This window comes from Petromyzon marinus, chromosome 1, assembly GCF_048934315.1.
Source record: "Petromyzon marinus isolate PM22_M1 ecotype Great Lakes invasive population chromosome 1, UKy_Petmar_22M1.pri1.0, whole genome shotgun sequence".
In the NCBI taxonomy this organism is placed as follows: Eukaryota; Metazoa; Chordata; class Hyperoartia; order Petromyzontiformes; family Petromyzontidae; genus Petromyzon; species Petromyzon marinus.
Window position 1 is genome coordinate 19,226,958 of NC_133667.1, and position 25,807 is coordinate 19,252,764.

General features: G+C 43.3%; 1 protein-coding gene across 11 annotated transcripts in view; it reads left to right on the plus strand.

Annotated features, from left to right (window-relative positions):
- Positions 1–25,807, plus strand: part of MYO9A (myosin IXA) — a 208,414-nt gene that overhangs the window by 151,299 nt on the left and 31,308 nt on the right. For 4 of the 11 annotated variants that reach the window (XM_032966355.2, XM_032966347.2, XM_076072584.1 and 1 more), the window contains 11 exons: positions 264–416; positions 3,373–3,412; positions 5,891–6,013; positions 15,238–15,318; positions 16,260–16,370; positions 17,596–17,718; positions 19,671–19,820; positions 20,630–20,709; positions 20,957–22,612; positions 23,595–23,691; positions 24,746–24,934. In XM_032966355.2, the coding sequence (XP_032822246.2) occupies positions 264–416; positions 3,373–3,412; positions 5,891–6,013; positions 15,238–15,318; positions 16,260–16,370; positions 17,596–17,718; positions 19,671–19,820; positions 20,630–20,709; positions 20,957–22,612; positions 23,595–23,691; positions 24,746–24,934 (2,803 nt within the window). The remainder of the gene's footprint in view (positions 1–263; positions 417–3,372; positions 3,413–5,890; positions 6,014–15,237; positions 15,319–16,259; positions 16,371–17,595; positions 17,719–19,670; positions 19,821–20,629; positions 20,710–20,956; positions 22,613–23,594; positions 23,692–24,745; positions 24,935–25,807) is intronic. The other 7 variants (XM_032966770.2, XM_032967101.2, XM_032966409.2 and 4 more) reach the window with 6 other exon arrangements.

The window sequence follows — 25,807 nt, forward strand, 5'->3', positions numbered from 1 at the left end:
AATGCATCTTTGCATGCCTGGTAATTAATAACTAACACAGCACGTCGTATTTTTGTTTGCTTCTTTATGGGCGCTATTCTTCCTGCTGAAAAATGTAAGGCTAATAATTTGAAGGGCATTTTCAAATCCGTTTTTTTTTAAATTCTGGGAATTTTGCAGGTCTTTTAGTGCAGTCGAGCCGTGCCATGCTTTCTGGTGGAGTGTCTCTTCTGTGGATGACTGTTATCAACCCCCTGATGCGGCTCGCATGGCTGTGCTTTTAGCGAGACTAATGGTGCTGCTGGTGATGGTGGTGTGGGGAGGCCTGGGGCTGGGCTTAGAGGCTGCGCTTCTTGGCGGGCTGACTCCGAAGACGCCGAGTTCTTTGCCTTCCCTGCGCACAGCAAACTATTGGAGAGGGTTTCTGGAATCCTCACGTGAGTGGGTGTTGGAGAAAGTCCTCTGCCTCAATTTCACTTGTGTGTATGTACATGTGCACAGTGTTATTTCATCAATAGGAAACCAACATTCACAATATAATTGAGGAGCATTTTGAATATTGAGCACCCCTGATCGCAGTGGTGGCTGCAAGCATGTGCTGAATTCGCATACTGATTTGACTTTCACTTATATTTGTCGCGAATCACAGCAAATTATACAAGTTAATTATTTTTCCTTTTTTCATTTCGTTGGATACCCTTCAATTGTGATTTAGGTATCTTAACGCAGAATTAAGTTTAAGACCTCACTACGGCTGAGCCACAGTCTAATATCACGGAAAGATCTGGAAGTGACCGGGCCTGCCCAGACATCCTTCTAAGGGCAATGCCATCACGTCATTGCTAAAGCGATGATTATTACCCTGTCGTTTCAGTGCATGCTTCACTCTCACTATATATTTACAGCGGCTCTTACATTTGCCCTCATTTGAGCCACACCTGATAGGCACAACAATTTCTAAGAGAACTTCCAATTCTTTCAGAATGGCGTAATATTTTACATATTTCTTTAATAACGCATCAGCTAATTATGATGTCATTAAGGTCCTTACGTTGATGCATTTTGTATCTAAATTGCATTCATTTGCATTACATTGGCGTTCACCTGAATGAGATATCACTTTGCACATGTGTATGTATGCTTATACATCAACTACCACTGCTGAATAGCACACAAGGCGAGATAACGACATCCCCAATGGCATACTGCATGCAGATTTTTTTACATATATAAACATATAAAATGCAACGAAAATGGTGATGGTTTCATTTGAAAGAGCGGTCTCACTGCCCTGTCACAGATCTGAGATGTGACGAATCTCACTCCCTGTTTCCACTCAAATTTGAATTGGTGGTGTGCTATTATGCGGTGGTGATCGTACATGTATAACAGTACATGGTCTAAGTATGGTATACTCGATAGCATAGTCACACATTTGTAAATGTACTTAATTTTCTGCCATCCGAAAGTCGTTAGCCATTAATATGTTAAGGGAGTTATTTGGAAATGACAGAAAATATTGGTGGCTCTTTCATGATGATGTCACCATATGATGGCACCCTGCACTGTTCTGTGGTAAGAGTCGTGTGTGCAGTGACCTAGAATAACCACTGGCTTTTAATATGTTTACCTCACGTCATTTGTACTCTCGCATTTATTATGAGATGCATTTTGGACCCCACTATAATGTTTGAGGTGTACATGACATTGTGAAACTACCTGAAAGTGATGTTGCGTCCATGTATTGTCATTCTATGCTGTTTCTCATCACAGTCGTTAAACTGCACTCTGATCTCTAATGTGCTCAATGTTCACGTGTTCTAGCTGTGCATGCCTTCATTTAGCTTAGATTCTTATATTTTTTATCAAATAACTTATATGCACTGTGAGGCCATGCAGATAACTTAAACCTTGTCACACATTAAGGTTTCATTTTTAACTTGGGTTGCTCCCTAGTTTTCAAATCAGGATCTTGACCATGTTTGTCATATCATATGGGCATCACTACAGTGTTAGCTTTAGCCACTGAGATTCCCATTCCCAATGTACTTAACACTCTGGTCCATCACATTTCACACAAACCATTGGGCCTGCATCCATGAAGTGGCTTTGAACAAATTTAACAGTTCCTTTGCAAGTGATATTTGAGCTATATTTCAAGTGGGTAGGTAATGTTTAGTAAAACAATATTAGTTTAATGTGCAGGTGTTTAACACTAAATGGTAAATTACTGCATCAAGGGCGAGCCTCACAGACTTTGGGGAAGTATAAGCTGCATGTTTCTCCTTCACTCTGATGATGCTGCTCTCTAACCAGATGTTGTGTTCTTCTGTTCCACATCGCATGGCTGATTACCATTTAACACTCTAAGCACTGCCGCTCATTTTATTTATTTTTTGTGTTTTTGACTAACTTATTTCAATTGTGCATTTGGTGACATTTGGCGAGATGAAAGATTTGTTTTGAAGATCTCACAGATCAGCGTGCCACGTGTCAGGGAATGGGCGACAGAAGAGATCCTTTACAGGACTTCTCCCTTACAATCCTTCAAGTGCCCTTTATACGCTTTACGCAGCAGGGCGCACATATTCTTTACAATGCCATTGTCTCGTGACAGTGAAATGAAATGGTTATTCACAGAGCAGGAAAAAATGTAGTAAAATCAAATACAACACCACATTTTATTCTGCTTTTTCTGGGCAACCATTGGTGGTGACTATGCTGAGACCATAAAATACGACTTTCTACAATTGAGAACCTAATTTAATTAGGACAAGTTCCTGGATTGTTAACTCAGAATATTTGTGGCACGATGCTTTAACCTGGCAACCTTCAACACTGCCTCTTGTTGGCAAGATCAATCTCTCGGACTGGACATGTTTGCTCCTTGGGCTGAGCGTCTTTTAATCTTTCGGTACAAATGTATTAGAACGACGCAGTATAAAAAATAATGGACATGCCACATTATGGAAACTTCGAAGCGTATGAATGAGATGGCATAATATCTGCCCTCTACAGGGTTAATTTATATTTTTTAAACCACATGTTATAAATTCACGAAAATATATTCAGGGGTATTGTTTTCCAAGAACCTATTCCTCTTTTTAATTTCTTTATAAACTAACAATTACCAACATAAAAACTTTCTCTCATTGTATTTAGAAGTGTGACACCGTAACATCTCATTGAACAGCTTTACACACTGCGCTGTCATCACATGATGCCTGTTATTTAAGCCATTTCAATCTGTGTCCGTTTCTGCAAAGGATTATAATTCATTTCGACGCAGAGTGTGATCGATCTTCCTGCCGTGCAATCGCAGCCGATTGGATATGTTTGTACAACTTTTACGAAATGTTAACAACCGGAGTTGTGTGTGCTTTGTCTTACCAGCAAAGGCAAGAATGTAAAGTCCAGACAGAGCATACCGAAGGTATGAAGTTACACAACTCACCAGGCGGAGTTATTTTTTGCATTTGTGACAAGCGTGTCTCACCGTCTTGGGATATCTGTATAAACATCTTGGACCTCTGTTGTTTGCTTTAATCACTCTTCAGAGGGGAGAGTCTCAATGAAATAAACACTTGCTGATCTGGCTTCCTAGTCGGCAGTGAAGGAAATAATTTATCTCATATAGGGATGGAAGGAAGCATTAGCTACTGTTTAACATTCTTTCTAAACAATGTGCAGGGCGCATTAAAAAAATGCCTGTTCTGTTGTTTAGACAAAGGTCTGCGTGCATATGATTTGAGTAAAATGTATCATATGCAATGTTGGGCAAAGGTTGCTGTGTATTGCTAGGATTAAGCAATTAGGCCTGAGCTCATAGTTTGACCAATGTATAGCATAAACAGTCTACCACAGGAACCATCTTCTTTAAGTGCTCACCATTACAGCTTCAGTAACTGTGCCAATGATATTTCAAACTCGCTTTAAAAGTGCCTGTGCTGATGATTAATGCCATTTTAACAGTTCTGTTCCTAAGCATTGGCATTAACGGTAATGCACATGAGTAATTGCTTAAGAAACTATCCTGCTGAGTAGTTTATTGATATTAGTGTTCCCTGGAGGTGTGAAACTTCAAATGTTGACGAAATATACACACGTGTATGATGTGATGCTGTGCATACTATATTTATTTCGTATGTCAACAAACCGAAAATCTTTGTACCTTGGTGAAAATGTTTGCACTAAAATACGGCAAATATCACAGACTGGTTTATTTACTCTATGAATATGTAAATTAAATTATTAAATGTTGCAGGCATTTAGTGCTTAGACAACATGATGGCATCCTTATTCAAACCATTGATTTATTGGGCAGCTGGCTACACATGCAGACTCTCCAAATAAAACCCATCCACTTTTTATATATTTTCTCAAGCTTACATCAATAAACAGCTTTACGTATTGCATTCCCTACTGTTCCCTGCAAAGGGATGGTAACCGTGCATCAGCGTGGGTACCAGGTGACGCGAGCCCATTATCTGTCCTCGAGCCGTGAACATCAGTGAGATCCTGAAGAAAGTGCATTGAAATGGTTTGTGTGGCTGACTTTCATTGATGTTGTACATCAATAGGTGAAGTTCTAATGTAGGATTGTGTCTAGTTAGTGGTAAATGTGAGGTTGGATTACGACTAAGAATTGCGCATAATGTTCGCGTGAAGTGTGGTCCTCCTTTCCGCCGCCCGGCTCCCACCCCGGACCAACTCCCTTTGCCTTCCCAATGCGTTGCCACAATACATCTCCCCCCCCCCCCCCCCCAGGTTTCCGTGCCCCCCTCACCAGGCCTACCCCAACCCCTCCTTAACCACTCCTGCCTGCTCGACTGTCACGCAAAACTACACCACCACTTTTAATAACCCCACTTTTCATCTCAAACCACTGTCATCCCATGCACAACTTTATAATTGATGTGAAGCCCCTTGGAATAAGGAGCTATATGACTCAAAATGAGATAAGATGGATCGTTTGGTCTTGCACACTGTCACAGTTCCTTTGCCTCTGCATTCTGCTCACTTATAACCATAACTGATACAATAGGTAAAAAATTAGGCTATCTTTTCGACGAAGGTGAATGATAAATGTCTGGATGCTATATAAAAAGAGGAGCATTATGATATTTTACTATCTAAGTGTATCTAGTTGCGATTAAAGGGGAAAAAAAATCATGTTGACTGTGAAATAATGTCTGGGCCATTTGCTTATTGAGGTGTGACTTCTAGCAATAACAAAATCTAGGTCGTGTATTTTAAACAACCTTAACATCTGCTCTACTGGGCCATTTTTTTTTTAAATGGAAAGCCTGTAACCCCTGGTGAAATTTATAAACTACTGAAAAACATTCTTCAGAAAAAAAATGTTGAACTCTTAAAAGCAGAACAGTCCTGCTTATGTATTGTTTTACCCATATGCCCCACTCAACACATACATATTTGTACTATATTGCTTTTTTATGTTGAATGAGGCCCCATCGTTTATATGGAGTGTACTTTCCAATAACAGAAAAAAGCTCACCACATGTATCAATTACAGTACCTTAAAAGGAGAAAAGTATATAGCAGGTGCGATGAAGAAGGACCATTGCCCGAAAAATAAAAATATTGAGTTATTAGTTTATTTGTGCTTGTGTGCCACTGCCAACACAATAATCTGTTGACTCTTTCCAATAACATCTGTTAATCCTGCAGGATTTGTTTAACACGCCTCGCTTGTTTCTGTTTAGTTTGTTAAAACAGCTCTAAGTCTTTAGTGTGTTGTCCTTCCCCTAGCACCTCCCGATTAGCACGGTTGGCTACGTACGGTGCAAAAGAAGTTCAACATGCGTGCATACTCTGCAAGACAAGACTTAGAAGGGCATAACCTGTCCAGTGTGGATGTGTCGTGACCTGCTGTGTTTGCCTGTGGCAGCATCTGCTGGACGTGAATTCCCTGAAGCACATCGTGAACCTAACGCTGCACGACCGCACCACCAAGTCCCTGCTGCACCTCAACAAGAAGAAGAAACCTCCGAGCATCAGCGCACAGTTTCAGGTCCATTCATTGTGAAACCTCTCCTGTAAATGCGCCAGTTCTGTGGAGGGGGTTGTTATTTTTACATAATACCACATAGTGGAATATGGCATAAGAGTACTCGCACCTATTCAGCACATTTTTTTTTTACAACTAGGGTGGATTACGGGGGCTTTCCCTGGGTAAACGAGCATAATGAACAATAAATAAATGAAATGTATAGTTTGGCCCCTTCAGTTGTGTCGAAGGTTATTTGTCTACTTATGTATAGATATTACATTGACCCATTATATGAAAAAAATACAATTTCAAGGGGTATAGCCTCTTTCACAATTCAACGAATTTCTGCATCTTGAGATGCCAGTGCATTTATGCACTAGGTACATCTACATTTTATTATGTAATGCCAAGTAATGCAAAGCGCCCATATTGTGTTTTAAGACGTTTTATTATTTGAAAATCAGGATCTTATTATAAATGCACAACCGGCACGAGTTCGCAAACATGTTTTGAAATGTCTTGATGGTTAACAGATGTCTATACTGAGTGGTACACATACATGCAGACGCCACGGGTAGCCGCGGATACTCACTTGGCACACCAACATATGCACGTGCACCCAGAGGGCTTCCCCTTTGCCAGTGTACACACACACGGGTGCAGGGGTTGCACCTCACTCAGAAGCGAGATTCCCCACACTGTGACCGTACCTGCGCACACCCGCTTTGGGGGGGGCTTGCACAGTCACATCCCCTGTCTATTGGGAAACAAAACGTGCGGTCGATGGCTTATTTGGTAACACCTTCTATTGCCTGATTTTCAGTGTGAAGTTTGTGCCTTGGGGAGCTTTTACCTTTGTTAATTTTAAAATAGTAAAGAGTGAAATAGGCAGCTCTCGCCGTTCTCGTATAGCGCACACACAGTGTAATGATAAATCTTAGGCTACACTTATTTTACTTTGATTTATATAGTGCCTGAGATGGGTGCAGAGGTGTATTGTGCCTGTTCCTGAGCAGTTCCTGTGGGCTGATGCAGGATTGTAAAACTTTCAAACTCACTTGGCTGCTAAGTGGCCATTCAATGACAGTACAGCAAATGTTTGGTTAATGAAGATACGTGGAGCTTTTTAAGTGTTATCCACTTGTCTTTGAGTTTATTTGGACACTCCGGTTTCCTCCCATAAATCACACAGTCATGAGTTAAATTGACCAAACATGCCAAATGCAGGGCCGTCCTGTAAGAGCAGATACAGTGAGGCTTTCGTGTCTAAATAAAGGGTATCGTTTTAAATAATGAGCAGTGGTTGATATACATCTTTCACCTAGTTTTAATAGGGAAAATGTGACGTTATATGCGCAATAATCATTTGTAATCATTTACATGACAATTACAATTTAGAGATTTACCAGCATTCACTGTGGAGCATGGCTCCGGGTATGACGGGGAGTGTGTGCCGTATATAGGATATCAAAGGGCAAGATAGAGGTTTTAACTGTGGGTTGAAAAATCCACATTTACAGTGTGGAAGAAATAGATATACACTACACAAGCATTTGTGAGCAGCCTTCAAGGGGATTGTTATTTGTCGGCAGAGGAGGTTAACAGGCTTTGTTTTGTTAATATTACAATTTCATAATAATGCCATTTAGTTATCCTGCAAAGCTTCTCAGAGTCTCAATACTTTTCAGGAGGGTCCTGCATTGGAATGCTTGTCCAAATCTACGAATACGTGTTTGGAATGTGGGATGGAAGTGCGTACGAGGGGATGAAAACCAAGCGCACAAACGCGTTTTAATCCAGAGACACTCAACCCTTTGAGCAGGACCAAATCTATCTGGAGACCACACCCATTACTGTGCTGCCATCTGCCGGTACATCGCAGCCATGCGCCTGCAGCAACGGTCATGCACTGGCAGTCGCTGATCCAAACACCGACCAGGCTAAAGCCTCCTAAAGTTCTGAGATTTGACGAGATCATATCAAGGGTAATTGGGCAACAGCAGTACAATGAGTTGGACCAGAGGTCCCGGCAGAGGGATTCCATACAGAAATGATGGCTGAGGAATACGACTAACCCTCCCACAGGGGCAGATGTTCATTTGACAGCAGCAATAACAGTTGTTGATCCCGGAAGGCAGACAGAGGGAGGAGTAAGGAGAGATAAGGTTGATGAGTTAAGCTTTGACAAGGCCACGTGTTTATAGAAGACTGAAAGTGACCTTGCAATTCATTTGGAATAAGGATTTAAACCCACTGGAGGAACCTGATTGTAAGAGAAAAGTAAACACTCTCAAGAGCTTAAATGTGATATATTAATCTTGCATAGATTATGCCTTCCCTTAATTTAATGATTTGCCACAGTTTTGGAATCATGATTCGGTGAAGTAATATTTTTCTGGCATTGTGGCGAATACGATCATTTAGCATCACTGGCAAATAAATTGCAATGAAGAAACAGACCATTAGAATTCAAATACCGTATATTAAACCTCATGAGTTATTTGCTTGCATTAAAACATCATTGAAAGCACCAATATTTGTGTGTTCATTGAATCCAGCATCCGAAGATGCTCATAAATTCGCCCTTAATATTAAATCCAAATGGCATTGTGTGTCCCGGCACACGTAAGTTATACCTTACCTCTTGTCGCTGGGCTATCAGGGGGCAAAGCGTGGTATGCGCAAGGTGTTGTGTGGTCTGGCTGCGAGCTAGGAAGCACGTGTTCACACGGAGCCATTTCCTGAAGGCTGCCCTTCCCCGGGCGTGTGAGCCGCGGGAAACACATGCCCAGTGATGGGTCCCCAGACCATAGCGGCTGGCGGACTTCAGGCCTCTGTGAGCTGTGTTCACTGCTAATAATAGACGCTTCTCGCTTAAATATTTAACCACATTAGCGCCACGGTTTTTTTTTGTGAGATTGAACAAACATTTCACGTAGCCTCAGTGCAGTATTATATATTTTTCTAGGCAGCGTACCATACAAGTTAAAAGGGGAGAGTTGCTTTTACAGAAGTTATGCTTTCAAAGAGTGTGCTTTATATTTAGGTCATGTTTTTTTTATATTGTGCATTGTATGGCGTTTCAAAATGCTTTAGATTTTCATTCCAGTATGTTTAACTAATGACCTACCCTTCATAAGCAATCAGTTATCTGCATAACTGTTGATCTTGCATGTATATTGCCTAACTAAATTTGAGATTTTATTGTATTATATTATAGGGAAATCTACTTTAGTTGTATTGAAGTTTATATTGTATAACTAAATATATCTAATAATGTTTTCACCTATTTATTTACATAATAGTTGCTTAGCACATGCCTTAAAGCCATCAACACCAAGCGGCCAGCAACAAATAGCACTCTTACAAATGTAACAGATGTTAGAGTTAATACATTTCTTAACGCGACCAAGGTTGTTTTAAGAACTTGGGAAAAGAGAAACAATGGGAGGGAATTCCAAAGTCGAGCAGTGCCAGTGAAGAAGCAGAAGTGCTGTGACCTGCAGTGTGGTGGTGAGAGGAAATGCTCCGTCTAGTCGACCTAAGTCCTCGACCCGGGTGTAAGAATCAATAAGTGAATATTACAAAAGCGGTGACCATGTCAGTGGGGAGGGAAGAGTGATAAGAAGGCCTGTTGGTGGGCGAGTGACTGCAGTAAATCATTGAGCGCTGAATGATAAATCAGCGTGACTGCTTTCATGTTAAGTCTATCGAGCACAGCACAGGAAGGGAATGGGTGCTCCACACCAGATATGACAGCAGTATTCCAACTTTGGCCAAATTTGTGTTGTACATTAGGCATAATTGTTTGAAGTCAAAAGGAGGGTTTTGGCACGGAAAAGTGAAGCTGCTTCAATGCCTCTTTAGCCAGATGAGTGAGATAGCCATTGCATAGACGAGATTAGTGTATCAAGCAGATTAATGGGTTTACTGTGGCTGAGAATATCAGTGTCAAATATGATGGGGGAAACTGTGGAATGGCCAGCCTTGCGTGATGTCATTGACAGGAGTTGTTTTTTTAAAGTTGAATTTGGTAACGCAAAGGACAATGAAATTATTACCTTGAAGTTAGCGACTGTCATACAAAGACGAGCTAAATCTCTATGTCCTCCAACCACTACCTGCAAGGAAATTTATAGCATGAGGCAGGACAAAATAGTTGAACTCGGTACTAAATATTCATCAACCATTATGAGTTTTTTTCACATAGTATACAATACATTATTTTTAAATCGCACTGTATATGCAGTGGCGCATAAACACAAACTGAAAAGTAATGACAGTTGTGAACTTTAAATTAATACTACATTAAGAATATATATACAGACGATCTGATGTTCCAAAAATATTGTACACTTAAATTTGTCGAATCTGCAAATCACTGCAATCAGCAGGAATGCAAGTAGTTTGGTTACAGTTCAGTGATCAAAGGTTCACTTCATATTCGTGTACACGCTTTTAATTGCTTGTGTAAGAGTCAACGTTTTTATGTAATTTCAGCTACGAGAGACTACTGCTTTCACAATATTAAAACAGTATATTCTTCAATCAAACTACCACAGCAGTGGCCTGTACATTGACCGCACAAGAATTTATATGGATCTCAGAACAAATCAAAACAAACACAATCGTACAATAATTTTATTTAGAACCGATGGCAAATAGAAATGCCTGACGAAGAAGTAATACACGAGTAACATAATAACGTCTACCAAATAGATGGATTGAGTACTTTCCGTCTCGGCTCTATCGTGGTAATTGTTGGTCATAGCTTTCTGGTGGATTTCAGAGCTTGTTGAGAGATCCACCAAAATAGATCACCATGCTTGGTGTATTGGCCACCACTGAGTTACTCCAATTCGTGAAAATGTGTTGAATCTGGGCGATTGTTAAATCAGGGGTCTGAGGGGATTAATGAATCATTACACCTCTATTGGTAGTAGAGTTTGAAGATATTGTCACATTCTTTATATGTTTATTAAAAGGCCTATTAGAAGTAAATATAGTTATGAAAGGTTTATATATTTAAAAAAAAAAACACATGCAATAGAGAAGTGAGCAGCCTTCCACTTCGAAGCAAATGTAAATGATTGTAGCAAGTTAAAGGCCACTGCTGACCGTAGAAATGGTAGGCGACAATTGGCCGCGCATTGTGCTGAGATCTATGGGTGGCTGAGAGAGAAGGTGGAAGAGTGAGTAGGACAAGGTTCGTAGATATTTGGTCTGAAATGTGAGTGGTAGCAGCTCACTCGTAATTTTAAAAGCAAAGAAAGTGTTTGTTTTCTTGGTACTTTTGGTAAAGTCACGTAGAAGGGAAGCAATAAAATAATAAAAATATTGTTATTATTTTATTGTTTCCCTTCTACGTGACTTCTGACAGGCCCCAGAATATATTTGTATTATTTTATTGTTTCCCTTCTACGTGACTTTTCCGAAAGAACCAAGAATATGAATCCCTGCAGTCACGAAAACTTTAAATCAAAATTTTAAGTGTTTGTAGTCAATGCAGGTTGTAGATAGGAGGACGAGTAAATGTCTTGAATGTATTAATTTATTGCCGCGTAGAAGTTTTAGTAAAGCAGCTTTTATGGCATCTCCTATAATGTAATGGTGGAGGTGATAAGATGAAACTTCAATTTGATGATGGGGGGGGTAGGTTTACAGTACTGAGAAACCCAAGGAGGGAATGTGTTCCCAGAGTGGAGAGCATTGCCACTGGCATCATGATTCATCGCGAGTTCCGTGATGTCTGTGTGGTTTTTTTTTCACGCCACTCCTCATCAAGGCATGCTACAAGAGCTCTAGTGGAGCAGACCTGGTTTTTCAGGTCTTCTGACAGTCCCCAGAATAAACATAAATATATCCAAATCACAAACAATTATTTATTAAAACGATATAAATGTATTTTTTATTGAGAGGGGTCGCTGTTTTAATAGTCTCACTGAATGCCTGGTTTAACAGGAGGCATTCGTATTCTATGTTGAACCTTATGGCGGTACTCCGGGGTTCCATAGTCACCCCGGCTCTCGCATGATGCCCGTGATGCAGTCGTTTTTAGTCTGTTGATGGTCGGCGAATGCGGCAATCGACTGATCTCGACGAGCTGTACACGATGCACGATTCAAAGTTGAAATTTTGGATAGCGGATTTTTATGCTAATGTTTGGCGTTTCGACGTCGCGGAGTGTGGCACCACTGATTTCGGATTGATTGGTACCCCAGTCGCGGAGTGAAGTTACACCCCTGGGAAACAAAAATAGTGTCCCAGGTATACAATATTTAACTGCCTCGGCCATTTTGTTTTATTTGGTACCCCGGGGTACCACCATGAAGATCATTTATTGATATATCCCCTGTTTATGGTAAAAAAACACATTTAAAACTTGGTCTACCATATACTTTTATTACAAATGTTAGGGAACTCTTTGCTGATAAAGCTGTACCTAGATGAGAGGACGTAATGAATGTCAAAATGCATGCTTTGGTTACTCTTATGAGGCAAAGAAAATGTATGCATTTCCCTCATACACAGTGTATGAAATATAAGTGTAAAAGAGTGAAGAAAATATGAAGTGTATTGATTCTAACCCCGTGCTTTTAGTATATACAAGTTTCCCTCACTTAATGTGGTAGTAAATGCATTCCAAGAAAAGGGCATATAAAGTGAAACCGCATGGGACAGTTGCCAAGTAGCGCATTCAGTACATAAAGTACACACAATGTTGTCCCATGTCCGACCGCATAGCTGCATATGAGTGAAATCAAACTGCATTGAGTGATCTACTCAGTGGTGTAGTATTGTGCACTTCCCTCGTGCACAATACTGCAAGATGCAAAAATAAATAACCTATTGCGCATTATTACTGATACAATGAAACCCGCAACCAATCCAGTGAATAATCTACCACCAAATATCCACAGAGACGTACACACTGCAAAGAAGTGTATATGTTTGCTTTGCCAACGGCAACTTACACATCAACAAAGACCTCAACAACGTTGCTCGCCGCCACTTCAACTCCCGATCTCCCTTTTGGGATCGTCCTGTCACCATTATAAAATCTCACCTAGATCCGGAAGAACGGTGACAAACAGAGTGGAACAACACGGATGTCCAGAATAATCACACCTCATTCGAGACCCAAACATCGCACCTCTCCTGGCTGTGACATTCCTCGCACCTCCAATTCACGCAGTTGGCTACGTGTGAAAGAGGTTCAGCATACAGCTAAACCCGCACAAACCGAACCCACATAAAGCTAGGGAAACCTGTATGCACCTATATAAATTTGTATTCATAGAGAGTAATGTTTATAGGAAAATATTCTACATATTTACACGCCAAATGAATAGCAAGCATAAGCGAGAGGATAAACGGCTTTGAGAGAAGGAGGAGGAGGAGAGGGAGGAGGTGGTGGAGGAGGAGGCATTTGTTTTAGGAGCGGAGATGACGTGCCAGAGAGCAGGGTGCGATAGGCGAGATAAGCCAGGAGGGGCAATGCCATGAATCCTGAAAACTATCACTGCAATCTTGAAGTGAATCTGAGACTTGACATGAAGCCAGTGCTAATGAACATAGTACAGGAAGAGCGTGATATAATTACAGTAAAAGCTCGTTATTTCGGTATTTGATCATTCATAATTGGGGATAATTCAGCACAGCTGTGTTTTCGGCATATATATACAGTATTAGTATTTCACCATGAGCTGAATTGCCGTACGGAATGGTCCAATTTCGGCATGCACGTGGAGCGACGTCGTTCGCCACGACCATAACAATGACTCATGTTTAGTGCCGGCATGCATGGTGAGCGTTAGTGCAGACCTGTCGCTTTGGACTTTACCTTGTTTGTGCATTCTGTGCAAGCCAACCCTCTCAGAAATGTCGAATACACCCCCATCAATAAGTAATGGAAAGGGACTGAAGTATAAATCCCTCGGTCTGCGAGACAACTACAAAGTTTTGTATAGAATTGATGCAGGGTGTGTGTCAATGCGTATGGTGTGTGAACAGTTTGAAATAAAATAAAGCACCTTTTTGCAACATCAAGAAAGGCCGGGAGAAGATTAGTACCATTGTACATAATTCGCAATATTGGATAATTCGGCAAGGCCATAGCCCCCATATGTGTTGAATTAACGAGGGATTACAGTATGCTTCCACGCACGGGTGAGGAATCTTGCATCGACATTATGAATCATCTGTAACCGAGAAATGAGGGACACTTTGGAAGAGTGATGCAGTAGTTCAGGAACATATGCGGGCGATGTTACTCAGGTGCAGGTGAGAGGGCTTCAAGAGCTGGAATATGTGGTGGGCTGTAAAAGGATGCCCGAGGTTTTTCGGAGATGCACACTTGACATGGAGACTTTATATCGGACAGACCTTTTATGAATACTCTTTGGTTCTCTCGGTAAAGTCACGTAGTTAGAAATAAATTAAAACAAATCACGACGTTTCGATCGCAACACAGGCGGTCATCATCAGGCGGTTGCCTAATGACGACCGCCTGTGTTGCGAAACGTCGTGGTTTGTTTTATTTTATTTCCCACCTACGTGACTTTACCGAAAGAACCAAAGAGTATGGATTCCTGCAGTCACGAAAGCTTCAAACCTTTTATGAATTTGAAGGATCTCAGTTTTAGCAAGATTTTATTAAAGAAAGATGATACAATTAATCTAGTCTGAGATTGCATCTCGACGGGTTTCAAACGTGTACATTGAGGATTTATTTTAAAGGTGGCCATTAAACGTGTAAAGCTGTGCAAAAAGCACAGAAATGTTCCATGGAAATGTTCCATCGAAAGGAGAAAAATGGGGAAAAAAGCAACCATGATTGATCCACTGCTGGATGAAGGCCTCCCATAAGTGTTGCCATTGCATTCAGTCCCACATCATGGCAAGCATTGATGTAGTATTGTGGGACAGCCCAAGAGATACAGGGGCTGTTCAGATGACAGGTCATGTGTTGCATCAATGATCTGAGGGAAACTCCCCAAAACAGCACAGACCATTGGAGTTTTCATTGAGTTACAGTGAATTAGTCTAAAATCTTGGGGTGGGTTACTGCTTCATAAATTCAACTTGTGTATAATAACTAAAGCTGTATATTCGTTTTTACAATCCATTCTGAATCTCTCCTTGTCTGTCTTTAGCATAACGTGTACACCACGTGCGTGGCCCTGCGGCTCATCAACAAACGTTAACCCCGTGTGGCCATCGATGGCTTGTGTTCGTCCATGCAGACGTCCCTCAACAAGCTGATGGAGACGCTCGACCATGCGGATCCGTTCTTCATCAGGTGCATCCGCTCCAACGCCGACAAGGTGAGGGAGCTGGTGGCAAGCGCGTGCCCATTGCTGTTCTTGGCGCGGCCATCCGTGGCCGAGAGTGCCGCTGTGCGTTTTCAGGGCCCATTAATCATCCAAGCAAAAACAGATTTCCATGTTGGCAAATGGTATGTTTTAGTTAGCGGCGACTGTAATAGAATGTGTGTTTTTAATGTTACGTAACAGGTAGTGTGCACGCCATGTGTGTAATATATGTATTTTGTTACGGTACATTTACATGTTATGTTCACTGGGCACAACTTTTTGTTATGGCTACAAAACTGTGTTTCCAAGGAGACTTGCACATTTGGAGTTAACAGGGAATCTTTAATTTGTATGACATTTGAAAAGCAACCAAGAAAGCGATGTAAATTGTCAGGCATTATATAGTGTTTACATTGAGTTAATGTTAGAAACAACACAATTCTGTGATGCCTATTCTTTGGGTCTTTTGGTAAAGTCACGTATTTTGTTATTTTCTTTGAACCTATCTATGTGACTTTACCGAAAGACCCAAAGAATATGAATTCCTGCAGTCACGAAAGCTTTAAGTCAAGATTTCTGTGATGCCTGTTTAGGCTTATGTTAAATGCTCTTGTTCATAAATAATTAGCAGGTTCATGGTATTTTTCAACTTTTTCATCGTGCCTTCATAATCACGCCTGGTAATTAATATCTCAATGGCGAGATGTTAACTACCTCGCCTGGAGACTGCATGTTGTCCCCGTGGTCGTGTGGATTATTCTCTGGTTTTCCCTGCACATTTAGAAACATTCGCTTAGAGTATTTGGCTGCTATAAATTTCAATATAAGCCACTTGGTCGAGCTATCATTTGTGTCCAGGTAGCATCTGAAAAAAAGTTTATCGTGAACAGTTTAATTGTTTATGATGGTGTTTAAACCCAGAGAGTGTGTGTCTGTGCGGTGCGTACCTCCAGATGCCTCTGAGGTTTGATGAGAAGGTGGTGCTCAGGCAGCTGAGATACACGGGCATGCTTGAAACTGTGCACATCCGGCAAGCCGGGTACAGCGTCCGCTACAGCTTCAAGGTAAAGACGGATTACTGGTTCATCCATTGCGTGTGAGTTGCCAGCTGTTTTTCCTGCACGTCTTACCTTTTTCTTGTTGTCACACACACGTGGAAGGAATGGGCTCCGCGAGCCCCAAAGCGGCTCTGTCTACAGTCGTCGGCCGTCACGTTGGATATGCAAATAAGTCTACTTTAAATGAACTGCCGTTGCATATCCTTTAACGTCCCAATAATTAATTGATTGAATAGGTGAGGTTTAGTTGTGAAAATTGTGAAATATTCTCAGCAACCGACTTCTAGCCTATGTCTGATGATTGTGACACCAGGCATGATTTCTATAGTGAGGTTATTGCGAAGCGGTTCCTATCTCCACCCTACATGAGGCAATTAGATTATTTGGTGCTCATTTAACAGTTGTTAGTAAGTGACTTAGGAATTGATCAATACTTAAATGTTGTTCATATAATGGTAATATATCATCTGGACTCGGACAATAGGTGAATGTTTCTGCAAATATTCTGCCAACTGGCCCTCTGAGATGGGACGAAAACCCGTGTTCTGCCACACAGAATTTGCTTGCGCCATAATTGTGGTTGCTTTTGGTCCGTCTCAGATGTGGGAGCGGTAGTGGAGCGATTAGAACGCTGCACACGTTCAACACCAGTGACAATTAATTTAACGGGTCTTGGGCCTCCCCGAGGTCGACAACAGCCTCAAATGAGTACTTGGTGCCATATGTAAACATAAAAATTGAGAAGACTAAGGCGCCCGGGCGTGGCGTTGACCACCCACCGCTTTGTGTGCCGTGCCGGCCTTTATAGGTGCTCGATAACGGCACTTGCTCCCACAGTCTGTTAAGGATATTGGGGGGGAGGGGGGCTCTTTGTCTTGTACAGATAATGCACACATCTACTGTTTGATATTTAACAAGCCACTTAAGAGTTGCCATTTGTGTGTTTTGGTCAATTTAATGATGCATTCGTTTTGTAACTCTTGACCGTGGCATTTTAAACTAGCGCCTCAAAGTACCTAATTTGTTGACTATTGTTTGAGGTTCTTTAATGCCTGTACGCCAGGAGATGCATTTCGCTAATGTCTCACAACTTTACTTCATGGTTTTGGGAATTAAACTACAGGCCTCATACAAAGTGGCACAATGGACGGTGTTTTACCAGGCTATTCGGCCACCGACATAGACTTAATAATCTCCGCTATTCACCCTGAACATGTTTGGTTTTGTGTAGCAATTTGCACAGGTTTTCTACGTGCTCATGCCTCATAACTCTGGGGAAAGCAAGGAGGACATCACCAACTTCCTCGAAACGATGAGGCTGAACCCCCGCAATTTCCAAATCGGCCACGCGAAGGTTTGTTTACTTATGCGTTGCAGTTACCACTAAAATCCTTGGTTTATTTTATTGGTCTCTCTGGGTTCTCGGTTTTGATTCAGGGCAAGATTACCATCATGGCTTTGGAGATGCTCCAATGCTGGGTTGCATCAACGGTCATACAATATTTATTAAACAAGGAAACTGTCAAATTATTATGATACGATAAAATGTTCTGTGGTCCACTTTCATTTAAGCGTGCCATGATCTACTTTATTTTAATAACTCGTTAATTTTATGCTGCCTTTTTATAACATCATCGAGTGTTGGGGGGAAGGGGTCATGCAGGAGGAAGTGGTGGTGCAGTGGTTAGCGCACTGCGCTATGAACACAACGGCATGAGTTTCACTCCTTGCCATGGCTGTTAACATCAGTGATGAGTGATATTTTAACCAGTGTTGGCCCCTCCCCTTCACCAAACCTAACTGCCGAGTGTGCTAAGGTATGGTCAAACAACCCCCATGACCATGTAGCATGGGTATCCTATCATCCAGCAGTGAATTGAAAATGAGCTGTACATTACCGTTATTATCAAGTGCTTCTAATATATTCATCTGTCATACCCAATAGTCAGGCTATGGTTAAAGAGCAATTTATACATTTTGTGCTTAGTTGCTTTACTAAAAGCCATTTTGTGGTTATATTTTTCACAGCTGTATATTTTACAAGCCATATTTCCTTTCATACTGCTTCCCATCATAATGATTCAATGTCTCAGAATAATCAGATAAATGTGCGTTTAGAAATGTGTTTTTCAGACTGAGTAGACATCACAATGCCCCACACAGCTATGACACACTGGGCAATGAGGTTTCTCTCGCTATGAATGTGAAGCTCATTGCTGAGGCGGCTGCTCATGTAGCCCTGAATGTGCTCGAGGGAACTGCCAAGAGCCCCTTGCAAAACATTCCTTTTGAAGTTTGATTTATGAATGGGTAAAGCCTTGCCAAACATTCTCCTGGGCAGTACCTTTTTCAAATAAATCAATAGTACATCGTAGAAGTTCCCCCGTCGTGTGGCTCATCCCGCTCGTCTTGTGTCGAGCATCGTGTGAGGCCTCTGGTGGCCTCTGTGTGACTGCCCCGCGCAGGTGTTTGTGTTCTGGCTGTGCCTCACCCAGGTGTTCATGTGTGGCTGTGCCTCACCCAGGTGTTCATGTGTGGCTGTGCCTCGCGCAGGTGTTCATGTGTGGCTGTGCCTCACCCAGATGTTCATGTGTAGCTGTGCCTCGCGCAGTTCATGTGTGGCTGTGCCGTGCGCAGGTGTTCATGTGTGGCTGTGCCTCACCCAGGTGTTCATGTGTGACTGTGCCTCACCCAGGTGTTCATGTGTGGTTGTGCCTTGCCCAGGTGTTCATGTGTGGCTGTGCCTCACCCAGGTGGTCATGTGTGGCTGTGCCTCATCCCAGGTGTTCATGTGTGGCTGTGCCTCACCCAGATGTTCATGTGTAGCTGTGCCTCGCGCAGTTCATGTGTGGCTGTGCCGTGCGCAGGTGTTCATGTGTGGCTGTGCCTCACCCAGGTGTTCATGTGTGGCTGTGCCTCACCCAGGTGTTCATGTGTGGTTGTGCCTTGCCCAGGTGTTCATGTGTGGCTGTGCCTCACCCAGGTGGTCATGTGTGGCTGTGCCGCGGTGCAGGTGTTCATGTGTGGTTGTGCCTTGCCCAGGTATTCATGTGTGGTTGTGCCTTGCCCAGGTGTTCATGTGTGGCTGTGCCTTGCCCAGGTGTTCATGTGTGGCTGTGCCTCACCCAGGTGGTCATGTGTGGCTGTGCCTCATCCCAGGTGTTCATGTGTGGTTGTGCCTTGCCCAGGTATTCATGTGTGGTTGTGCCTTGCCCAGGTGTTCATGTTTGGCTGTGCCGCGGTGCAGGTGTTCATGTGTGGTTGTGCCTTGCCCCAGGTGTTCATGTGTAGCTGTGCCTCACCCAGGTGTTCATGAAGGAGAGCGAACGAAAGATCCTGGCAGCGGCGCTGCACACGGCGGTGCTGAGCCGCATCACGCTCATCCAAGGCTGGTTCCGTGCCGCGCTCGAGCGCCGGCGGTTCCTGCGTGCGCGCCAAGCGGCCAGCACCATCCAGGTGAGGGCGTCCCCTTTGGCGCTGTCGGGCCAATCGAGCACCATTGAGGTTGATGCCCCCCACCCCACCCCCCGCTGCTTTTGTCTTACCTGGAGAGAAAAAAGCCAAAATGTAATGGAGTCAATTTGGAATTCGCGCCATTCTCATAAGCGCAAGGCTGACACCAAGGGGCTGTCACGCAGGCCGTTCCTGCGGTAGTTTCACAGAAGCGGAGGGTGGGGTGTGAATTAAACATTGTGTAGTACCAATTGAGGCACTTACTCATTTTTCTAATTTGTCGAATTTTGACCATGATACGGTGCGCTATTGCCTGTTCTTGTCGAATGACATCACGGGGTTTTCTACATCCTTTGTAAACTGGACGGCGTGTAATTTAACATTGACTTCACCTGCGGCATTAATCAGGACTGCCGGATGATTCAAACCGTGAACCTCTGCAACAAACAGCGAATCCGCTACCGCTTTCTTCTCTATTTATCCAGACAATCCTCACCAATTGTCAAGATAGTTTCAGGAGAATCCTGCATTGAAACGTTTAGCCAATTTAGTTTTTTTAATGGTTTGTGCAAGGGAGAAAAGCAGAGGAGGCGTCTAACAGTTGCATTACTGGTGTATGAAACGTTTTCAAATCATCGTTCTCGTGTTGTTAATAGTTATTTAGATATATAAAAACTTGTGATATTTCCGAACACTTTATATGTTGGAGAACTAATTTTTGCAGCAAATGTTAATACAATTATTGTTGATATTGTGGGTCCTTTAGCCACAGAACCGGATGCGATTGGCTGTCGTGACGTGTGTTTTTGTAGGCTTGTTGGCGGAGGTACAGGTTGTGCTGGAGGATTGTCCGCTTGCAGGCAGCATGTCGTGGATTTGTGGCCCGAAAAAGGTACTTGCTTCACTCAAAATAAAGTCATTACATATTAATTAATTTATTAATCAATTATATCACCAGAAAGATGTATGCATTGAAAAAAAAATTTGTACGCTGATAACTGTACACTTCACAGTAATCATGGCAATGTCGAATATGCACAAACGAGTAAGTACATTTGAGAGTATTTCATTATTTTGTAAAAAGCAAATAAGTCCATTACAAACTGATTACGTTGACTACACATCTGCGTGTCTTTTAGATATAAAATACTCCTTGAACAAAACAAAAAAGAGGACATAAAGAGGCAAAATAATACCGATAGGGTGAAAGACAGACAGGAAAAGTGGACCAAGCGATTGGAAACCCGAAATGCTCAAACAGAAGCCGACCGCAAGCATTTAGAGAAGACCCTAGGTACGACTACGCCAGAAGATGAAGGTCGCTTGTTTGCCAAGGGAGGGAGTCCAACAGAACTCGCGGACAAAGGCGTTGATCCTTTGAGGGACGATTTACTCAGAGCCAGTTCCTCGAGCAGCATTGAAGACGAGAACGTCGGGGAGTCCAAGACCGCGGTGTCGATGCGCGATCGCCCAAAGTCGCTGCCTTTGGAAAAGCAGTCCCAGGTGAGGGCCAAGAGGCTGAGCCGCCGCCAGCGTGAGCTTGAGCAGGCCGACTACTCCCTGGGGTATGCACGGCAGCGTTCCGGAGACACCTTGCCCAGCGTGACGCCGACGTCCGAAGGTGAAACGTTCCCTACGTCCGACATTCCAACTCCGACTTCTCCACCTTCGGCTTCGAAACGTAGTGCCAGCGATCAACTCAGCCCGAGCAGGGTTTTGAGCAGAGCTGGCTTCCGGAAAGATGTCGACGCCATTGCTCCCGGGCAGAAAGCTGGGGAAGTTGCCGCGAGAGGAATGTCAGCAGCTTCGAGTCCAGTCACTCCTTCAAAATTGGTCCTCCCCACACCAGACTCGGAAAGTTCTTCCAAGTTTAACATTACGGAACAGTCCATTGGCCAGGCAGAAAAGCCGTCCAGCCCAACACCTTATGAAGAGCAAAGAGATCTCGGTAAGCAGAGCACACGCTCGCCAACAAGCGCTGTCTCAAGGATCAAACAAGATGGTCATGAGGAAGGGCTCAAAATGCAGACACCTTCCACCGCAGATGCCCCCAAAGCTCCAGAATCTGCAGACACGAGTGTGAGAAGCCCCGAAGACAAAGCCTTTGACGAGGGGCGGCCGACGACCAATCTGCTACAGAAATTGGAGGAGCGGAACCGAGCAATGCAGGGGAAGCAGCAGAAGAGGCAGCAGGACAAGGATGAGCATCAGATGATGACCCTAATACGCCAGCAACGAGAAGCCCTCAAGAGCGAGCGCCTCGATCTGGAGCGGCGCGGTGAGATGATGGTTCGCCAGCAAGGACAGAGGTTCCGCCCCAAGCTCGAGAAAAGCAATTCGCAGCAGACCTTCGACGACGGATTCTTTTACCAGGGAAAACCTGCCCCTCTCTCTCCCCCCGGTCCTCTGGAAAAATTGCTGGCCGGCGGCAGCATGGGCCAGCGCAGTGTCTCCGGTTCTCTCCTGCCTCTCGTGCCAACGGACAGCTTGCTGTCGTCAGAAGGGGGCGATTACTCCCAGCCGCTCCTCACGCCCGGCAGCTGTGGGATCCAGCGGTCGCACAGCGCCCGCGTCAGCGGCAGCTTCGAGAGCCGCACGTTGCCCAGCAGCAACCTGCGACGCGTGTACAACTACAACACGGACCACCCCGATCGACTGCGCGAGAAGGCGCAGCGCTGGAGGCAGGAAAATCAGCAGCTGTCGCCCAGGCAGGTGGGGGAGGACGCAGTACTCATGGAGTCATTGGACAGCGGAGTGGCTGAGGATGTGGACCCGTCGGAGGGATCCCGGGAAAGGTAATACAGTAGAAACCAGATATAAGCACACCGCGTGTGAAGAGATTTCTAATAAAAGCAACACATGCTCACGTTACACCGATGGGGGGGGGGGGGGGGGGAGGAATCAATGGCAACTTCTCATACAAGCACGTTTTGGATATGAGCACAGCTTGCCTTGCTGCCAAGGAATGTGCTTGGTTACATTGCAGTTTGGATTTATCATGCTTAAATGCGACCATATCTCAAGATGCTCTGCAAGAAGGGCACATGCCAGACTAACAGGGCAGACAGGATAAGACTGCCGCATGGCAAGGTGATTTTTAAGACGCTTCTGGGTTGACGATACAGTTGTATGTATGTATGTAGAACTTATTTCTCACTATGCATAGCCAACGGTACAAATCGGAGGGTAGGCAGTTCAGAAGAGCAATCCTTGAGTTTCGACTTGAGCAGGGAACGGAGTTCCACGATGGTGTTGGTCAATACTTGGCACCTAATAATTATTCTAAAATGGAAGAGCATAATTTTCTTTGTGAAGTTTTCCACACATCAGTTGGCTGAGTGGTTTGGGTAAATGCATTTGGTGTTGCATGCATATGCAGTTGTCAATACAAGTGCACCAATGAGTGATGATATCACCACTATCATAGACATCTCTGAGATCGATAGATCTGGGTTGTAGTAATGAATGTTTTGAAAATTCTGTATCTTTGCACATTTTGCACCGGCACGATGTTAAGCTCTGATTTATTTTAACGCGACATTTTTGTTTATTAAGTTATGTTTAGATTTGTCACATTGCAACATTTTCGCTCTTCATTGTTTTCCGACGTGTGTTATTCTGCATTTGTTATCGTGAAGCTCAATATCTCTAACATGATTAATATTACAGATATCGGAAGGATTAACTGTGGAACAATGAAGCAAATTAATGCGCTCCATTGGCCAGCCCATGGCAGCGTGACACTAACAGTGGGTTTTGTCTCGTTTTGTTGGGCAGCAGCCTGGAAGGCCGTGCCGAGGCGGGGAGACAAAGGGAATCTCGCGACACCCTCTCGCCACCAACGTCCCCCGAGGTTGGCAATAAGAGCGATGAGGTGATTTACTGAGGAGGCGTACTGGGCTCTGAGGGCGGGCGGGCGGGCGGGCGAGCGGGCGGTCGTTTCCCATGCATTCTTTATGCACACGTTTGCAGCTTGCGTGTTCGGTGGCACGCGCTGCACATACACACAACACATTTACACACACACACACACACCGTGCATGCTGGCGTGAGTGCATGCTGCAGTGGTGCATGCTGGTGTGAGTAGACTGCAAACAATGTGAATGCTATATGTACGCTGAACTGCTTTGCTGTGCTCGATATGATGTGTATGTGTTGAACTTCTTTTCGCACCGTACATAGCCAACCGTGCTAATCGGTTGGCTATGTAATGTAATAGATACCAGTGCCACCTCATTGCTCGCTTTAGCTTAATTCACACATTCGAATCAAAATCTAATAAATACTAATAATATGCGTTATATATTTTGAGGATTTACATGAATTGAGTAAATTGTTGCTGTTCATTGCATGTATACATATTCATAATGTGAGTTAGTTTGTTGATTGGAGAAAGACTCTACATTTCACCCAGTTGGCCGTTCCCGGTATGTTTACGTTCATATGAAACATTTTACAGTGCAGTGTAGGCGGTTTCTTGCTGACACGAATGTTGAATTGGCACGGCAATTCCACCAACGCAAACCACCAACGAACACAGCAGAGGACGAGTGCTGCACTGCTGAGTACAGTATTCTATCAGTGATGACAAAATACCGTTTTTACGTTGACATGCACCATAACATTTGCGTCAAAGTGCACGTTTTCAAACATATATATTTTTTTATATATTAACCATGTTTTTGCAGTTACAAGTGTGAAAAGTGCAAACATGTATGTGTGTATAAACATGTCAGTTAGAATATGTAAAGTACATGTGCTGCTTGCGTGTCGCTTCAAAGTGCTGTCAGCCTCAGGTGCTCGTGGATCCGCGGGCTCCGGTGGGGCGCGCGTTTGCAGGGCGCGCCGCGGGCGGCCTCGTGTGGGTGGCGCTTGCATGACGGACGCCTCCGCGTGCTTTGCTCGTGTGACGTGTCGGACCGGAGCAGGATAGGAAGGCCGGCGCTAACCAGCGCAAGCGTCGCCTCGCGTACACGCGCTCAGACTTTCTAGTGCGGCAGTCAACGGAGGCCGCCAGCGACGAGGATGAGCCCATCTCACCCGCGAGTCCCGCGCAGCTCCCTCATAAGGCCCTTTCCTTACAGGACAGGGGCGCTGAGCTCACGGCAGTGGCCATGGTAATGCGCGAGCTGTTGGGTCCAGCTTGTGCTCCCAAGATTGTTTTTCTTTGCGTGAAACCCGTTTCGTCAAATTGATCGCTAAATTTGCCCGGATGATGTCAACGTCAGTGGTTTCAAAGCGAATCCCTTGAAATGTTTACTAAGAACATTTTCTTCGTTGGTGCATACACTGTTAAGCATAATTAACATAATGTACGTTTGCGATCATCCAATGCAGATATTCCAGTTTGCCATCAATTAAATTTTGAGTAAAATTTAATTTAAAATATTAATAATTTTAATTGAAATTGTCAACCGTGTATACGTTTGACAATTGCATATGTAAACACACAATTAAATCTGATGTATTAATGATGACAAGTTTGTTTTTTAATCCGTTTCTAATAAGCAGGTATTTTTGTACAAAAGTATATTTTCACCTGTTACTTAATATCAATTCAATATAAATTTAATCATGTTCTTTCAATGTGTGGTCATTTAAAGTTGTGATCCAATGTCTTTTGGTTCCGAAGAGAACTTTGCATTTAACTAAATGTTAATTATATTCTTGGTTCTTTCGGTAAAGTCACGTAGAAGGGAAACAATAAAATAAAAAAACATATAAATATATTATATAATAAAAACATATAAATATATTATTTTATTGTTTCCCTTCTACGTGACTTTACCGAAAGAACCAAGAATATGAATCCCTGCAGTCACGAAAGCTTTAAGTCAAAATGTAAATGTTAATTGTTAATAGTACAATATTACAATGAAAACACTTGACAAAGAATTTTGGTTTCAATACGGCAATCAGAACACGAGTCATTGACCAAATCCTTCAGACAATCTTGGGTGCCCATGTTGCCTACTGCAGTGTTGTTGTTT